Here is a 16199-nt window from a genome sequence, read left to right as displayed (position 1 = left end):
AGATTCACCACCCTGAGTAAAGAAATTCCTCCTCATCTCAGTCTTAAATGGCCTACCCCTTATTCTGAGACTGTGTCCCCTTGTTCCAGACTCACCAGCCAGAGGAAACATACTCTCCACATCCACCCTGTCACACCCAGTAAGAATTTTGTAAGTTTCAATGAAATCACCTCTTCGAAACTCTAGAGAATACAGGCCCAGTTTCTGCAATCTCTCCTTAAAGACAACCCCGACATTCCAGGAATTAGTCTGGTTGCACTCCCTCTATGGCAATTATATCCTTCATTAGACAAGGAGACCAAAACTGTACGCAATACTCCAGCTGTGGTCTCATCAATGCTTTATACAATTGATGCAATACATCTTTACTCCTGTATTCAAATCCCCATGCAATGAAGGCCAACATACCATTTGCCTTCTTAATTGCTCACTGCACCTGCATACAAGCTTTTAGTGACTCATGAACAAGGACACCCAGGTCTCTTTGGACATCAACACTTCCCAACCTCTCACCATTTAAGAAATACTCTGCCTGTTTGTTTTTTCTACCAAAGAGGATCACTTCACACTTATTCACATTATATTCCATCTGCCATTTTCTTGCCCTTTGACTTAGCCTGTCCAAATCCCCTTGAAGCCTCTTTGCATCCTCCTCACAACTTACACTCCTTCCGAGTTTTGTGTCATCTGCAAATTTGGAAATATTACAATTGGTCCCCATATCCAAGTCATTTATATAGATTGTAAACAGCTGTGGCCCAAGCACTGATCCTTGTGGTACCCCACTAGTAACAGCATGCCATCCTGAAAATGATCCATTTATTCCTACTCTTTGCTTTCTGTCTGTTAACCAATTCTCAATCCATTGCAGTATATTACCCCAAATTTTGCTCTAATTTTGTTTACTAACCTCCTGTGTGGGACTTTATCAAAAGCCTTCTGAAAATTCAAATACACCACATCCACTGGTTCTTCTTTATCCATGCTACAAGTCACATCCTCAAAAGACTCCAACAGGTTTGTCCAACATGATTTCCCTTTCACAAATCCATGTTGACTCTGCCCAATTATACCATTATTTTCCAAGTGTCCAGTTATCTAATCCTTTATAATAGATTCCAACATTTTCCCTGCTACTGATGTCAAACTAACAGGTTTGTAGTTCTCAGTTTTCTCTCTCACTCCCTTCTTAAATAGTGTGGTTACATTTGCTACTTTCCCTGCAGGATACTTTCCAGAATCTATAGAATTTTGAAAGATAATCACCAACGCATCTACTATCTCTATAGCCACCTCCTTCAATATTCTGGGATGTAGCTCATCTGGTCCAGGGGATTTATCAACTTTTAATCCAATTAATGTTTTGAATACTACCTCTTTATTGATACTAATTACTCAGTTCCTCATTATTACAACACCCTTGGTTCCCTACTATTTCTGGGAGATTTTCTGTGTCTTCCTCCATGAAGACAGACACAAAGTAATTGTTTAGTCTCTTCGCCATTTCCTCATTCCCCACCACAAACTCTCCTGTCTCCGCCTGCAATGGACCCACATTTGTCCTTGCTAATCATTTCCTTTTCACATACCTAAAGAAGCTTTTGCAGTCTGCTTTTATATTTCTAGTTAGCTTAGATTCATAATCCCTTTTCCCTTTCTTTATCAGTTTCTTGATCCTCTTTTGTTGGACTCTAAATTGCTCCCAATCCTCAGGCTTACCATTTTTTCTAGCAACCTTATAAGCCGCTTCCTTTGACCTAATGCAACTCTTAACTTCTTTTGTTAGCTATGGTTGATTCATCTTTCCTGTTGGGTTTTTGTGTCTTAGAGGAATGTATATTTGCTGTAAACCATGTAATACTTCTTTAAATACTAGCCATTGCCTGTCTACCAACAAATCTTTTAATGTATTTTTCCAGTGCACCATAGCCAACTTGCCCCTCATGCCCTCATAGTTTCCTTTGTTCAGATTTAAGATCCTTACATGAGCTGAATCCTTAAAGGGACTTTGTATTGATGAAAAATGTTGCAGAAAGTTTTATCTTTTCTATCCATTCCTTAGATGTGGACAACATTGGCAAGGCAGCAGTTTTTGGCCACCACTAATTTCCCTGAGGTCATTAGACATCCACCATATAGTGTTTGACTAGAGTCATAAATAGGGTAGGGGTGCCTGGTCACTTCTCTGAAGGACATTAGTGAACCAGTTGGGTTTTTACAAAAATCTGGCAGCTTTCATGGTCGTTTATTTTTAAATTAAATTCAATTGCCAACTTGTAAGGGATGGCATGAATCATGTTACTGGAAGACAATGCTATCCTGTTGATAAGGGTTTGTGTCTCCTTTGGATTTTGACCCTGTCAGGCAAACCTCCACCTGCCAAGACTGAGGTACACATGATTTTGCCACATGAACATTAACATTTAAAATTGCAAGCCCCTGACTGGAAAGACATTTGCAAAGTAACAGAGAGCATTGGATCAAGGGACAAAGGACCATGCCCAGACACATTCAACCAACAATGGACTTTTGATTACCAGACATGGAAGGTGGGGGAGCTAGCATTCCGGGTTGACTGCTAAAATAACAGAATCCACAAACACAGAAGAAGTGGTCGGACCAGTTTTAATCACATGACTGATTGACTGTTAGAATTTTGAATTTGAACTTCCAACAAGGAATTTGAATGCAGAAAGCCCCTGGCTCCTGGTTTGAGAACATCTCTCTCCTGTCTTCTCTCATCTTGCTCACACTAGCTTTGGAACCCATTGAAGACATGAGAAACTCAAAGAGAGAAAAGTCTCCTACATTGAACAAGGTTTAAGAAGAATACTGGGTCCCAACATAAAGTAAGAGCTGTCTACAATCAAAGACTCTACAGCAAGCTGGAACCACAGAAACAGTAACAAGAAACCTCCTTCAGAGATTGCCTCAAACCTCTCCATTTTATTTTTCTTCTGCTCTTTTCTATCCCTATTTGTATGTACGTTTCACATATGCATGCTAGCGTGGGTACGTCATACATCCGTAGGCGCTAACTGTATTAGAGTTTAAATTTAAGGTTTCATAAATTTCCCTTTCTTTCTTTAAACCTAAGGAAGCCTGTTTATGCTCATTTCTTTGCCTTATAATTGGAAAGCTGTGAACAAGGATTCATAAAGGGGGAGCTCAAAACACAGTGTGTTTAAAAATTAAACCCTGTTACAATAAGACCAGGTGAAGACAGCAAAAGACCCTTTGACACCTTTCTCACCTGGTCACAACAACCCTCATCAAAAAAATACAGTTTTGTCAAACACTGGAAGAGCTAGTTGAACAGTGAAGGAAATCACACAGAAAGGTCCATTCAGAACGATCAACCTATTCCATCACAGCCATAGTCAAGAGTTCAGACAGAGCTTACCATCCAGCCTGACATTGCTGTACATACTGGCTACACTCCCAGCTCTCATTGGCTGTGCTGGCTCTTCCAGGAACATGGAGGTACGTTTAGATCCAGGCAACTCATCTTCAATGTCTGTACCAACTACCTACAAGGGTTCAGGTACAAACCAGGAAAAAAAATATTGGTTATTAATCAGAAAGCAAAGCCAGTTCCAACAAAAGTAATCTTCTTTTGACACTTTAAATTGTGCTATGCAAAAAGAATTTTTTTGAAAGAAATGAATTTTGTGAGTTTGAATCATTTGGGTAACTTTACTAATTCTGTGCTTTTTTCCACCACCAGCATTGGAAAATTACAGTCCCCCACCCCCGTCCACCCAACCAATTCTCCCTCCAGTGAAATCACTGTCTGCCATGTTGGTAGCAGAGCGTAGGCATGGACTCTGAATATCTACCGTTATATGTGGAAACACTTAGCATGTTGAATAATTTTGTAATGGCTCTGATACCAGAAAGTGTGATCAATGTGTGTGGCGTGTGAGGTCGTTAAAAGGCAAATTGTGTGCCAAAGGCCAAAAATACAGAAAAGCAGCTTTAACATTGTTCGTAGTGCTGCACAGCTTTCTGATGCTTCTGTCAACAGTAACATCTCAAATCATTTCTTCTGCAACAAACAGCGATTGTCAGAACGGATTGAACACTGAACTGAACTGCCCACAATTTGCAAAGAACTATGGTTTTGCAATGCTAGCTGTCACCAGCTATTCCATCACTCTGTTGTTGGCTGGTATCATTTCTGCTTAATGATAACGGTGTTTTATGGGTAAACTGTAGTATACAGAGTGGCCAGTGTAATATAAGGTGCATGGAGAAATACAACATAACAGAATATGTACTTCCTCTATGGCCCATACTCTACTATATAATATGTAAAGAAAAGTATTTAATATAGTGGAGTTTAATGCAATACAATTGTATAGATAATATATCAATAATACAGTATAGTATATCTAAAGTACAGCAAAGTATATGGAATAGCTATAGTGTGGTATATGTACTAGGACCTGTATGGATAGGAGAGTGATCTAGGTGCCCTGGGGCAGAGCCAAGGTTGAAGGATTGGGGAAGAGTGAAAATCCAAATTTGACCAACTTGGCACAGCATCGCACCAAGAACAGGCTTGTGCCAAGTTGGGAGATGCAAGATCTCATGATGCACCTTCCACTGTTAACCATACTCATGCAAAGAAATGCTCCCCAAATTCTTGCACACATAGTATACACATAGAGAATTCCTGCTATTTCACACAGAAGGAAGATTTACCAACACTGGATTTAAAGAATGGATGCTCATCTGAAATGTATCCTAACACGTTGGTGGGAGTCTGGGAGCAAGGTGTGTGCTGTGCTTTCCAGATGCAGAGAAGAGGGATCACAAACAAACAGTCAGTGACCTTCAAAAGCTGAACTCATTCTGTTAGGGTCATTAAACATGGTACTAAAGTGTAGTTTAATTTTTCTTTAAAAAGAAGCTTCACTCAGCCCTCATGTGGAATTTGCACCAAATAATTTGCTTCACTTTGTTTTAATGTTTTGGAACTTCTTCTCAAGTTTCTTTTGATTCAGAATGTAAATAGTTCAGAAGCAATATTATTTAAAGTGCTATAAATAAAGTTGTATGTCATTTAAACTTACTACAACCACTAAAACCGAACACAACTGAAATTTCCCAATGCAGTAAATGATCTTTAATCTCTTTCAAAATTGATTAAGACATGCCAACTCATCTCTCTGCTGTGTCAGGATGTCACAATTCCACTGCTTTATATTAAGGTGTATTTGATCATATAACATGCCTGTTTGACCCAGTCCTATGATTAATTATACTGCAAGTGCCAATCCCAGTCAGTACAATGTGGCATTCAGCTGGCAAAGTTCTACTGCCAGCTACCTGTCACAGAACTGCAAAGAAGGAGGAGATGGGATACACTAGTACTAAAAGGAAGAAAGATTAAAAGCTTTTAAACTTGGCCTTGTACTGTACTGAAGATATACTACGCCTGATGTGAAACCCAAGCAGTCATAGAATCGTACAGCACCAAAGGCCATTTGGTCCTTCACACCTCTGTCAGCTCTTCCAAAGAACTAGCAATTAGTTCCACTTCCCTGCTCATAGCCTGTACCCATGCAAACATTTTTCCTTTTCAAGTATATATCCAATTCCCTTTTGAAAGTTACTATGAAATCTGCTTCCACCACCCTTTCAGGTAGATTATTCCAGGTCATAATAACTCGCTGTGTAAAAAAAAAACTCCTCATCTTCCCTCCAGTTTTTTTGCAATTTACCTTGAATCTACATCCTCTGGTTACCAATCTTTCTATCAGGAGAAATAGTTTCTCCTTACCTACTCTATCAAAACATCCCATCCAAAAAACAGCATGAGGTTATATTTTTCATTAGTTCTTTTTTAACATTTGTTTGATAAAACAAAGTACTGGTGGATGTTTCTGCAGAACTACACTTATGCATTATAATAAAAACAAAATACTGCGGATGCTGGAAATCTGAAATAAAAACAAGAAATGCTGGAACCACTCAGCAGGTCTGGCAGCATCTGTGGAAAGAGAAGCAGAGTTAACGTTTCGGGTCAGTGACCCTTCATCGGAACTCATGCACTCATGCATACACTTATGCATTGATTGTTTCTTTAAAGGGACACAATCTGCGTGCTTACTCCACTTACAATATTACCTCAAATCCCTCCAAACACTTTCCCAGACACTATTTTACTCTCTGTGCAATTCTGCAATTGTCATATTCCTGAAACATCCTGAACCAGTTTATGAAACCACAAACTGTGTATGAAAATCAAATTTGTAAAAAACATACCTCTCCGTTCCTGTCTGCTCTGTTTATAATAACAGATGGTACAACTCTGCCGTTGGGCGCTGTTCCGTTTTCTCCATCTTGTGAAACAACTCCGTTATTTGTAATGGTGACTGGTAGTTTGGTGAGTGGAGTGGCCATTGATGCTCGCTGACTCTCGCCTTCCTCTCCTTTGCCATGCTCATCCTCAGTGTGATATTTGTCAGAACCGTCTTTCTTCTGCACTCTGTCACTTGCCAATGAGTAGTGGCTGCCAAGGTGATCTTTGGAAGAATGCAACTGGGTGGGAGGGAATATATATTTCAACATATTAACAATATAGAAGTTAAAATTATTTTTCTTTTTTGTGCTCCATAAAGTGAGGAATCTCAATGCTGAGAATATATTTCCACTTTTACTCCCATGTCGGGTTTGCTACGGACAGTAACTGAATAACCCTCTTCTTTTTCTGCCTCACAAGTTGTCTCCATCACAATCTTTGAAGACCCCTATTGCACCAGTGTTAATTTTACCATTTCTCACATCAGTCATCCTGCAAGTCTGTCTTGAGAATGAGAATTATTGCCAGTTTTGTGCTCTGGACTTGTCCTGACTAGGAACTGATTTTAGTTCTTATGAGGAACTGATTTTAGACTATCGAATCTTATTTCATGTAGGACCTTTAAACAGAGAGAGGAAACTTCAGTCCTTTCAATCTTGAAGATATTCAAACCCAGATTGCAGAAGTGAGTAGATAATGTTCTCATCGAAAATACCATCCACTCCCCTGATATAATTCCAACTACTGATGTCTATTTATAGTACAGTGTACAAGGGCTGACCTAGGAGTAAATTTAGAACAAACCTACAAAAATGAATTACAGAAATAAATGATTAATATTTTCTCACTTCTTCTCACTGCTGCTCTCACGTGCGTTCAAGTCTTCAGAAGAAGGAATTTTCCTCCACACAAGATCAGATGGCAGGCTGTTCAACCTTGCCCGTCTTAGAGCGAAGACCAAAGTACAGAAGGTCCTCATCAGGGAACTCCTCTTTGCTGACGATGCTGCATTAGCATCCCACACAGAAGGGTTTCTGCAGAGATTCATCTACGGGATTGCGGCTGCCTGCAACAAATTTGGCCTAACCATCAGCCTCAAGAAAACGAACATCATGGGACAGGACGTCAGAAATGCTCCATCCAACAATATCGGCAACCACACACTGGAAGTGGTTCATGAGTCCACCTACCTAGGCTCAACTATCACCAGTAACCTGTCTCTCGATGCAGAAATCAACAAGCGCACAGGAAAGGCGTCTGCTGCTATGTCCAGACTGACCAAGAGGGTGTGGAAAAATGGCGCACTGACACGGAACACAAAAGTCCGAGTGTATCAAGCCTGTGTCCTCAGTACCTTGCTCTACGGCAGCGAGGCCTGGACAACGTATGTCAGCCAAGAGCGACGTCTCAACTCATTCCATCTTCGCTGCCTCCGGAGAATCCTTGGCATCAGGTGGCAGGACCATATCTCCAACGCAGAAGTCCTCGAGGTGGCCAACATCCCCAGCATATACACCCTACTGAGCCAACAGCACTTGAGATGGCTTGGCCACGTGAGCTGCATGGAAGGTGGCAAGATCCCCAAGGACGCATTGTACAGCAAGCTCGTCACTGGTATCAGACCCACCGGCTCTCCATGTCTCCGCTTTAAAGATGTCTGCAAACGCGACATGAAGTCCTGTGACATTGACCACAAGTTGTGGGAGTCAGATGCCAGTGATCACCAGAGCTGGCGGACAGCCATAAAGGCGGGGCTAAAGAGTGGCGAGTCGAAGAGACTTAGCTGTTGGCAGGAAATAAAACAGAAGTGCAAGGAGAAAGCCAACTGGATAACAGCCACGATAACCAATTTTAACTGCAATGCCTGTGGAAGAGTCTGTCACTCTAGAATTGGCCTTTATAGCCACTCCAGGCGCTGCTTCACAAACCACTGACCACCTCCAGGCGCTTACCCATTGTCTCTCGAGACAAGGAGGCCAAAGATTTTGGATAAATCAACACTTACATAAAAAGATATTGTAAAAAAAAATCAAAACCATATAAAAAGGAAAGTTTGATCTGTTCATTATTTATTGTGAAATGACATAGCATAAAGAACAAGTTTTTGATTTTATAATAAGTAACTGGGGAACTCTTCCCTCCTAGATAATCCAGATATATGGTCCTGGCCTTCTTAGAGGATACCGACAAAGCAGGGAATTACACAAGGCATTGACCAGAGGTTTACAGGAAGTATTCATAATTTGAATGGCTTTCAGAATTTACTGGTAACCAACAGCAAATTACTGTAACTAACCCTTTAGTGAAAATGCCATCAACAAAGTGCAATTCACTGTCAGTCAGCACAAAAACACATCATTCGCTGAATAAAGCTTTGAAAACATGGTTCAGCTGGTTAAGGCAGTGAGTGGCCGGGCTGTACAAAATAGCGAATTTCTCACATTTGACCTTCAACTTGTTCTAAGTTAGTTGATACAAAAGCAAGATATTGCAGATGCTGGAAATCTGAAGTAAAAACAGATAATGCTGGAAGCACTCAACAAGTCAGAGGCCTGGGCTGATAATCCAGAGAATATGAGTTCAAATCCCACTTATGGCCGTTTGATCATTTAAATTCAGTAAACAAAATCCAGAAAATAAAAAGCTGGAATCAGTAAAAGTGACCGTGGATTTGTTGGATTGTTATAAAATACCAACTGGTTCATTAATGTCCTTTAGAGAAGGAAATCTGCCAACCTTACTGAGTCTGGCCTCTATGTAATGCCAGAGCCACCCCAACGTGGTTGACTCTGAAGTCACCAGTAAAGATCTGTTGAATCAAACTGCTATAAAATAGGCAGCCCAACACCACCTTTTCAGGCCAATTGGGATGGACAATAAAAGTCAGCAACACTCACATATCACACAAATAAATAAATAGAATAAATAAATGTAAATGGCTCCCATACCTGAGCTTCTTGTTCCTTCTGATGTTTCTTTATGCTTTCTAAAATTTCTTGGAACTCTTTTTCTTTTTCCTCTGCCTCCAGGCGTGTGGCCTCATTTTGTTCAGCATAAGCCATTGCCACCACTGCCAGAATTAAGTTGATCAGATAAAAGGACCCAATGAAAATGATGATCACAAAGAAGATCATGTAGGTTTTACCAGCGGCACGGAGAGTCTGTAGGAGAAACACAAGATGGTAATTTTCTTCTTAGCCAGTACTTATCACATTCCTTCTCTATGTTTTGTAACTATTACATGGAGATACATCTAGAACCTCACTGGAAACCTCCAATGAATTGCACAGCACTACATTTACAAATTAGGAAGTTTAAAAGGCTGAACACATGTGGAAAGCTATGGAAATAAGGAATTGATGTTGAGTTTTGGCATTGTACCTTTTATCACAGTTTTGATTTAAAGAGTATATATGTGACTTTTAATTTGTCCTTTTGGTGCAGAGATTGATTAACCTGGGACAAGAGGGCATCAGAACTGGAGGGTTTGTGAGGGTCCACCACGGCAATAATAGAAGGGAATGGTCACTGTTATGAAAAAAAGTATATGCCCTGAAAAGCCAGGCATCCCTCTACACAACACACAATGGTGTTTTTCTTATACAATGTCACTGTTTAATGCAAATTGCACAAATGCATTGTGTGCTTACAAAACATTAACATATATCAGGCCAGAATATACAGTAACCAGTGAATGAACAGCACTCGCCATTAGTTATACTCTCCCTGCCCACTTAATTTCCATTAGCTTTTGCAGGGCACATTGCTGCAAGTGAGAGGTCAAAGTTTCAGGGCATCTGAGGCCTTTGTGAGCAGAGTAGCCAACTATGTATCTCCTCAACCAATCAGATTTGTTGATGAACAGTGCAGAGTCTGAACCAGGAAGTGTAAGTTAGAATAGCGAATTCAATATTAAATCAGGTACAGACAGAGAAATAAAGGGAGGGAAAGAAAGACTGGATTAAGAGAGGGAGAAAAAGGACAGAAAGAAAAAGTACAAAAAACGTAATTTACATTTTTTTAAAATCTCCACAATGATTAAATGCTGAAGGAATGAGACTCCACACTTGTAATTAATTTTCAGTGCTAGAAAGGTTGTTTGGCAGTAATTAAGACTTATCATTGTTGTTATAATTGGTATTTAGAATGAAATAGACAAGACCTGACTTTCTATGGTGAACTCCTATCTGCTGTGCAAGTACAAGAACTTCACACTGTTCAAAGCATTTAAATGGTGAGTCTGACAGCGAGGCACCATTTTCGGGAAGTTAATGGTGGAGTGGCACATCTCAGTCAGGAACTTCCGGATTTCCACATTTAACTGCAGATCTGTGCTCGTCTGAAGTTGCTGTATGATTTGTGGGCAGATAACAGTGAACGCCTTTAGCCTCACGTTATTTTGACAGTAAATTCAGGCCCATAATATCTGTAATGATATGGTATCGACATTTTCAAGACAATTGCTTAATATTTAGAGCAGCAGAATGTCTGGCATCAGTGGATTAATTTTAGAAAAGAATAATTAGTATGCTATAATGTAAAGTTGTGAGCATTAAAAGAACCTCATTTTCAGAGCTAACGTAGGATGATAAAATAACAGAATGTATAATGGTACAACAAAGGTATTCAATGAAAAAAGCAGCATTTATAAAGAAAATGGATCTTTCCAACGACTACCAGCTAGAATTTACAAGGTCACATTTTATAAAAATAAATTTAGTACATATCATGACAAAGAACAAACCATGAAGGCAGCTCTAAAACCATTTCAAAAGATACAGGAGGTTGTATTTTTCTATAACTTGCCATTGGCTTGAGTAGGACAATCATTGCTGTATTTCTAAACACAATGAAACATTTATGACACATCTTGTATCCCCAAAAATATCAGGAAGGAACTATTACATAAATGGAAAGAAAATAATGTGGAGGGAGGATGAAAAAGATCTGAGGGTCCAGATTGACAATGATTTGAAGCTATTACAACAATGCTTGCTGGCAGTGAGTAAGGTAAGTCAAATGTTGGTCTGTATTGAAAGGCCAGTATGGAACTGAAAAAGGGAGGTAATCCCACCATGTTATAAGTCACTGCTATAATCACTCTTAGAATACTGTAGTCAGTTCCATTACAAAATGGGGTATTATAGCTATTGAAAGGATTTAAAAGAGAGCAGCTCGAATGACTGAGGGGGTTGAAGGATTGGACAATAAGGAACAAGTATGTTCTTACTGAAAAAGAAAAGGTTGGTAGATGATATGATTGCATCTTTTAGGACTCTAGATATGATAGGCCATGACGAGCAGTTTCACTTTGTTTAGAACAGTACAACCAGAAGACAAGGCTTGCACTTTGAGAAGACTAAATTCAAAACTAATTTGCAGAAAGATAACTTTGCTTTATGGAACAGGCTCCCTAAGGAGAAGGTGGAAGCAGATAATAATGATTAATTCAATGCAAATTAGATTTTATCAGGAAATAATATTTTGAGCTACAGTATACAAGAAATTTGAGACATGAGTCTGACATACTTGGGAGGAACAAGTGATTTTAGACTAAAAGCAAAATACTACAGATGCTGGAAATCTGAAATAAAAACAAGAAATGGAGTATTTCCAGCATTTCTTGTTTATAAGTGATTTTAGACCTATGGTTCACTAAGATTCCACTAGGGGTTTCCTCGCTTCATGGCTGGGTCTGTTGTTGACTAATTGATAGAGATTGATTGCTATGATTAGTCGGAGTGGCGCAGTGGTTAGCACCATAGCCTCACAGCTTCAGCGACCTGGGTTCAGTTCTGGGTACTGCCTGTGTGGACTTTGCAACTTTTCCCTGTGACTGCGTGGGTTTCCACCAGGTGCTCTGGTTTCCTCCCACAGCCAAAGACTTGCAGGTTAATAGGTAAATTGCCCCTAGTGTGGGGATGTGGTAGGGAATATGGGGTTAATATAGGATTAGTATAAATGGGTGGTTGTTGGTCAGCACAGACTCAGTGGGCTGAAGGGCCTGTTTCACTGCTGTATCTCTAAATAAAAAATCTCCATTATCAGTGTAGCCTGTGACTACCAAGATGGCAAAAGGTGAACTAGATGGAACTTGATCATTTTTTGTCTCACAATTCCTATGATTTTATATACCCTATCAGTGTACTGGGGCAGAACTAAGTTTAGGGTATCATAAAAGCAAAGCTGAAACAGTATTGAATATTACCAGAACCAGGGATGAATTGCTGCTTTGAATTCACTTGATACCTTTAAAAAATCCTTTAATTTCTGCGTTACAATCACGTTTTCATTTTTTTTTTCATGCATCAAGCTCAATAGTAATTATGGTGTAGCACCAGTCACAATAATGATTACATGATACCATGCACCATCTGCTCCTCCGATGCCGCATATCAGCTGTTGTGTGTTTTTTTTGGTCAATGAGTTAATGCAGAAAGAAATGCAATTTCTATTCGTTTGTAAGTTTCGAGTCAGGCACGCTCTACTCATATAAAAGTTGTGAAGATATCAAAGGAAGGATTGGACTTGCTTCTCTCGATTTTTGAAGATTAAACAGGATATGGAAAGCCAAATATATTTTCAGAGAAGCTAGATAAGAGTTTGTGACGTGATAGTTATCCCCATATTACTATATGGATCTGACTGCTGGAACATGAGAAAAGTTGATGAACCTAAGATACTAACAGCAGCGATGGGTTGGTTGAAGGGGATATCAACTTTTTATAATTTATATAAACAACTTAGATGAAGGGACCGAAGGTATGGTTGCTGATGTTGCTGATGTCACAAAGATAGGTAGAAAAGTAACTTGTGAAGAGGACGTAAGGAGGCTACAAAGGGAAAAAGATAGGTTAAGTGAGTGGGCAAAGACCTGGCAAATGGACTATAATGTGGGAAAGTGTGAAATTGTTCACTTTGGCAGGAAGAACAAAAAAGAAGCATATTATCTAAATGGTGAGAAACTGCAGAGCTCTGAGATGCAGAAGGATCTGGGTGTCCTAGTGCATGAATCGCAAAAGGTTAGTATGCAGGTACAGCATGTAATTAGGAAAGCTAATCGAATGTTATTGTTTATCGCAAGGGGAAATGAATACAAAAGTAGGGAGGTTATGCTTCAGCTATACAGGGCATTGGTGAGAATACATCTGGAGTACTGTATACAGTACAGGTCTCCTTATTTAAGGAAGGATTTAAATACGTTGGAGGCAGTACAGAGAAGGCTTACTAAACTAATGCCTGGAATGGGTGGGCTGTCTTACGAGGAAAGATTGAACAGGCTATGCTTGTATCTGTTGGAATTTAGAAGAGTAAGAGGCGACTTGATTGAAACATATAAGATCCTGAGGGGTCTTGACAGGGTGGATGTGAAAAGGAGATTTCCTCCTTGTGGGAGAATCTCGAACTAGGGGTCACTGTTTAAAAATAAGGGGTTGTCTATTTAAGACAGAGATGAGGAGAAATTTTTTCTCTGAGGGTTGTGAGTCTTTGGAATTCTCTTCCTCAAAAGGCAGTAGAAGCAGAATCTTTGAATATATTTAAGGCAGAGGTAGATAGATTCTTGATAAGCAAGGGGGTGGAAGGTTATCAGGGGTAGGTGGAAATGTGGAGTAATCAGTTCAGCCATGAACTTACTGAATGGCGGAGCAGGCTCAAGGGGTTGAGTGGCCTACTCCTGCTCCTAATTCGTATGTTTGTATGAATATCCAGGATGCAAAAAATCAGGAACAATATCATAGGAGCATTGCTTGGACTAGAAACAACACTTACACACAAGAAAGAAACCAGAATACCTTTTATGGCCTTGTACATAGAGGTATATAGTGGCGCAGTGGTTAGCACTGCAGCCTCACAGCTCCAGCGAACCGGGTTCAATTCTGGGTACTGCCTGTGTGGAGTTTGCAAGTTCTCCCTGTGACAGTATGGGTTTTCGCCGGGTGCTCTGGTTTCCTCCCACAGCCAAAGACTTGCAGGTTGATAGGTAAATTGGCCATTATAAATTGCCCCTAGTATAGGTAGGGGAATTGAGGGAAGGTGGGGATGTGAGAAGGTAATGGGATTAATGTAGGATTAGTATAAATGGGTGGTTGATGATCAGCACAGACTTGGTGGGCCAAAGGGCCTGTTTCAGTGCTGTATCTCTAAATAAAAATAAATAAGAAGCTGAAGAAGAATAAGGAAGCCCTAGATAGGCAATGTCAACAATGACTGGTCACAGAAAGTATTACAGATGGCTGAAACAGCCCAGCTAGTTCAGACCAGACACCAGTGGAATGAAATCATTTGGCCTCATTGTTACTGCTGACCCAACAGATAGGAATTTAGTCTCAATAGTGGTAGAGTTTGGACATCACATTCAGGCTAAAATACCAAAAAAAAATACACTGAATTGTCTTTAAACAAACAAAGAGAACCATTCTCTGCTATTTCCTGTTGTTATTTTTCTGGTCTTCTGATAACCTAGGGTGTGGTGCAAAGGAGGGCAGCCAGCAAATGAATATCAAAGAAAATTCCATCAACTATAATTAGCATCTAATTGATCAATTACTGCCTTTGTCAGCCCCCTTCCAATCATAAATGAAGTGATGGAAGGAGCCATCAACCGTGGCATTAATCGACATCTACTCACTCAACACGTTCACTGACATTCAACTTGGGTTTCACCAAAATCATTCAACTCTGGATCACAGACCTTGATCCTGGACCTGGACCTAAGAACTAAATGCCAGAGGAAAGGTGAGAGTAGCTGCCCTCAGCATCAAGGTAACATCTGAGTATTATACGAGCCCTCGCAAAACTGAGGTTAATGGGGGGTCAAAGGAAAAAGTCTCCAGTAGCTGGAGTTATACCTGACACAAAGGAAGATGGTCAGAGGTCAATTATGACAGCCACAGGGCATTGCTGCAGTCCATTCACAGTCGGTTGCTCCACCAAAGACCTTCCCTCTCTTATAAAGTCAGGAGTGCAGCTGTCTGCACAGTGTTCAGATCCATTCACAATTTCTCCAATAATGAAGCAGAAGCCAACAGAAGGATTTGGATAACATCCAGGCTTGAGCTGATGAGATGTAGGCAACATTTGCAACAAATATGTGCCAAGCTATGACCATCTCTGTCGTATTTTGAGATTTGCATTGTACATTTTGTACACTTGAGGCTATTGTACAACACATGAGCTAGTAAAGGGAAAGTGAAAGTAAAAAGAAAATAAAGAAGAATCCATTGCTGTTCAACAGCATGCTTTCTGAGTCTGTCTCATATCTCTTATTGAACTCAGCCAAACCTTACTCCAGTCCCGAGAACATCACAATCTTGATCAGGAGAAACCATGTTCATCTCCCCTCATTGTTGACAGCAGCATCATATCAACAGCAGGGAATGGGCACTCTGCAATGAGTGGGTCATCTCCTCACTCCTCAAAGCCTCTCTACCATCTATAAGGCTCAAGTCAGGAGTGTGATGAAATGCTAACAGATTCAGCCACAACAAGGCTTGAGAAACTCAATGACATACAAGACAGAGCAGTTTGCTCAACATTCACTTCCTTCATCACCTATGCACCTGGATGCAATATTACCATCCACACAATGCAGTGCAGCAGCTCATCAAAGGTCAGAACAAATCCCTCAACTATGCCCCTCATACTGAGGATAACAGCAGCCATGTCATGGGAACACCAAAATGGTTCCCCTCCAAGTCATACACCACCACTATCTAGCAACCATTAATATGAGATGTATGTGCGTTTGCGACTATCCTTAGTTTAGTGGTAGCACTCTCATTTCTATGTCAGTCATGGGTGCAAGCCCCAGTTGTCATGAGCTTCGTTGTGTTATCTTAAGCATTACACTGAGGTGTGTGGATTCCAGTTCGTTGAAGATCTCTAGAAG

General features: G+C 40.2%; 1 protein-coding gene across 1 annotated transcript in view; it reads right to left on the bottom strand.

Annotated features, from left to right (window-relative positions):
* LOC137348069 (sodium channel protein type 4 subunit alpha-like) overlaps positions 1–16199 on the bottom strand; it is a 178158-nt gene that overhangs the window by 96277 nt on the left and 65682 nt on the right. The window contains exons 9-11 of the mRNA XM_068013220.1: positions 9259–9471; positions 6274–6549; positions 3404–3530 (exon numbers count right to left, since the gene is read on the bottom strand). Coding sequence (XP_067869321.1) covers positions 3404–3530; positions 6274–6549; positions 9259–9471 — 616 coding nt within the window. The remainder of the gene's footprint in view (positions 1–3403; positions 3531–6273; positions 6550–9258; positions 9472–16199) is intronic.

This window comes from Heterodontus francisci, chromosome 33 (genome assembly GCF_036365525.1).
Source record: "Heterodontus francisci isolate sHetFra1 chromosome 33, sHetFra1.hap1, whole genome shotgun sequence".
Taxonomy (NCBI): Eukaryota; Metazoa; Chordata; class Chondrichthyes; order Heterodontiformes; family Heterodontidae; genus Heterodontus; species Heterodontus francisci.
This window is presented reverse-complemented; position numbering and strand designations above follow the sequence as displayed.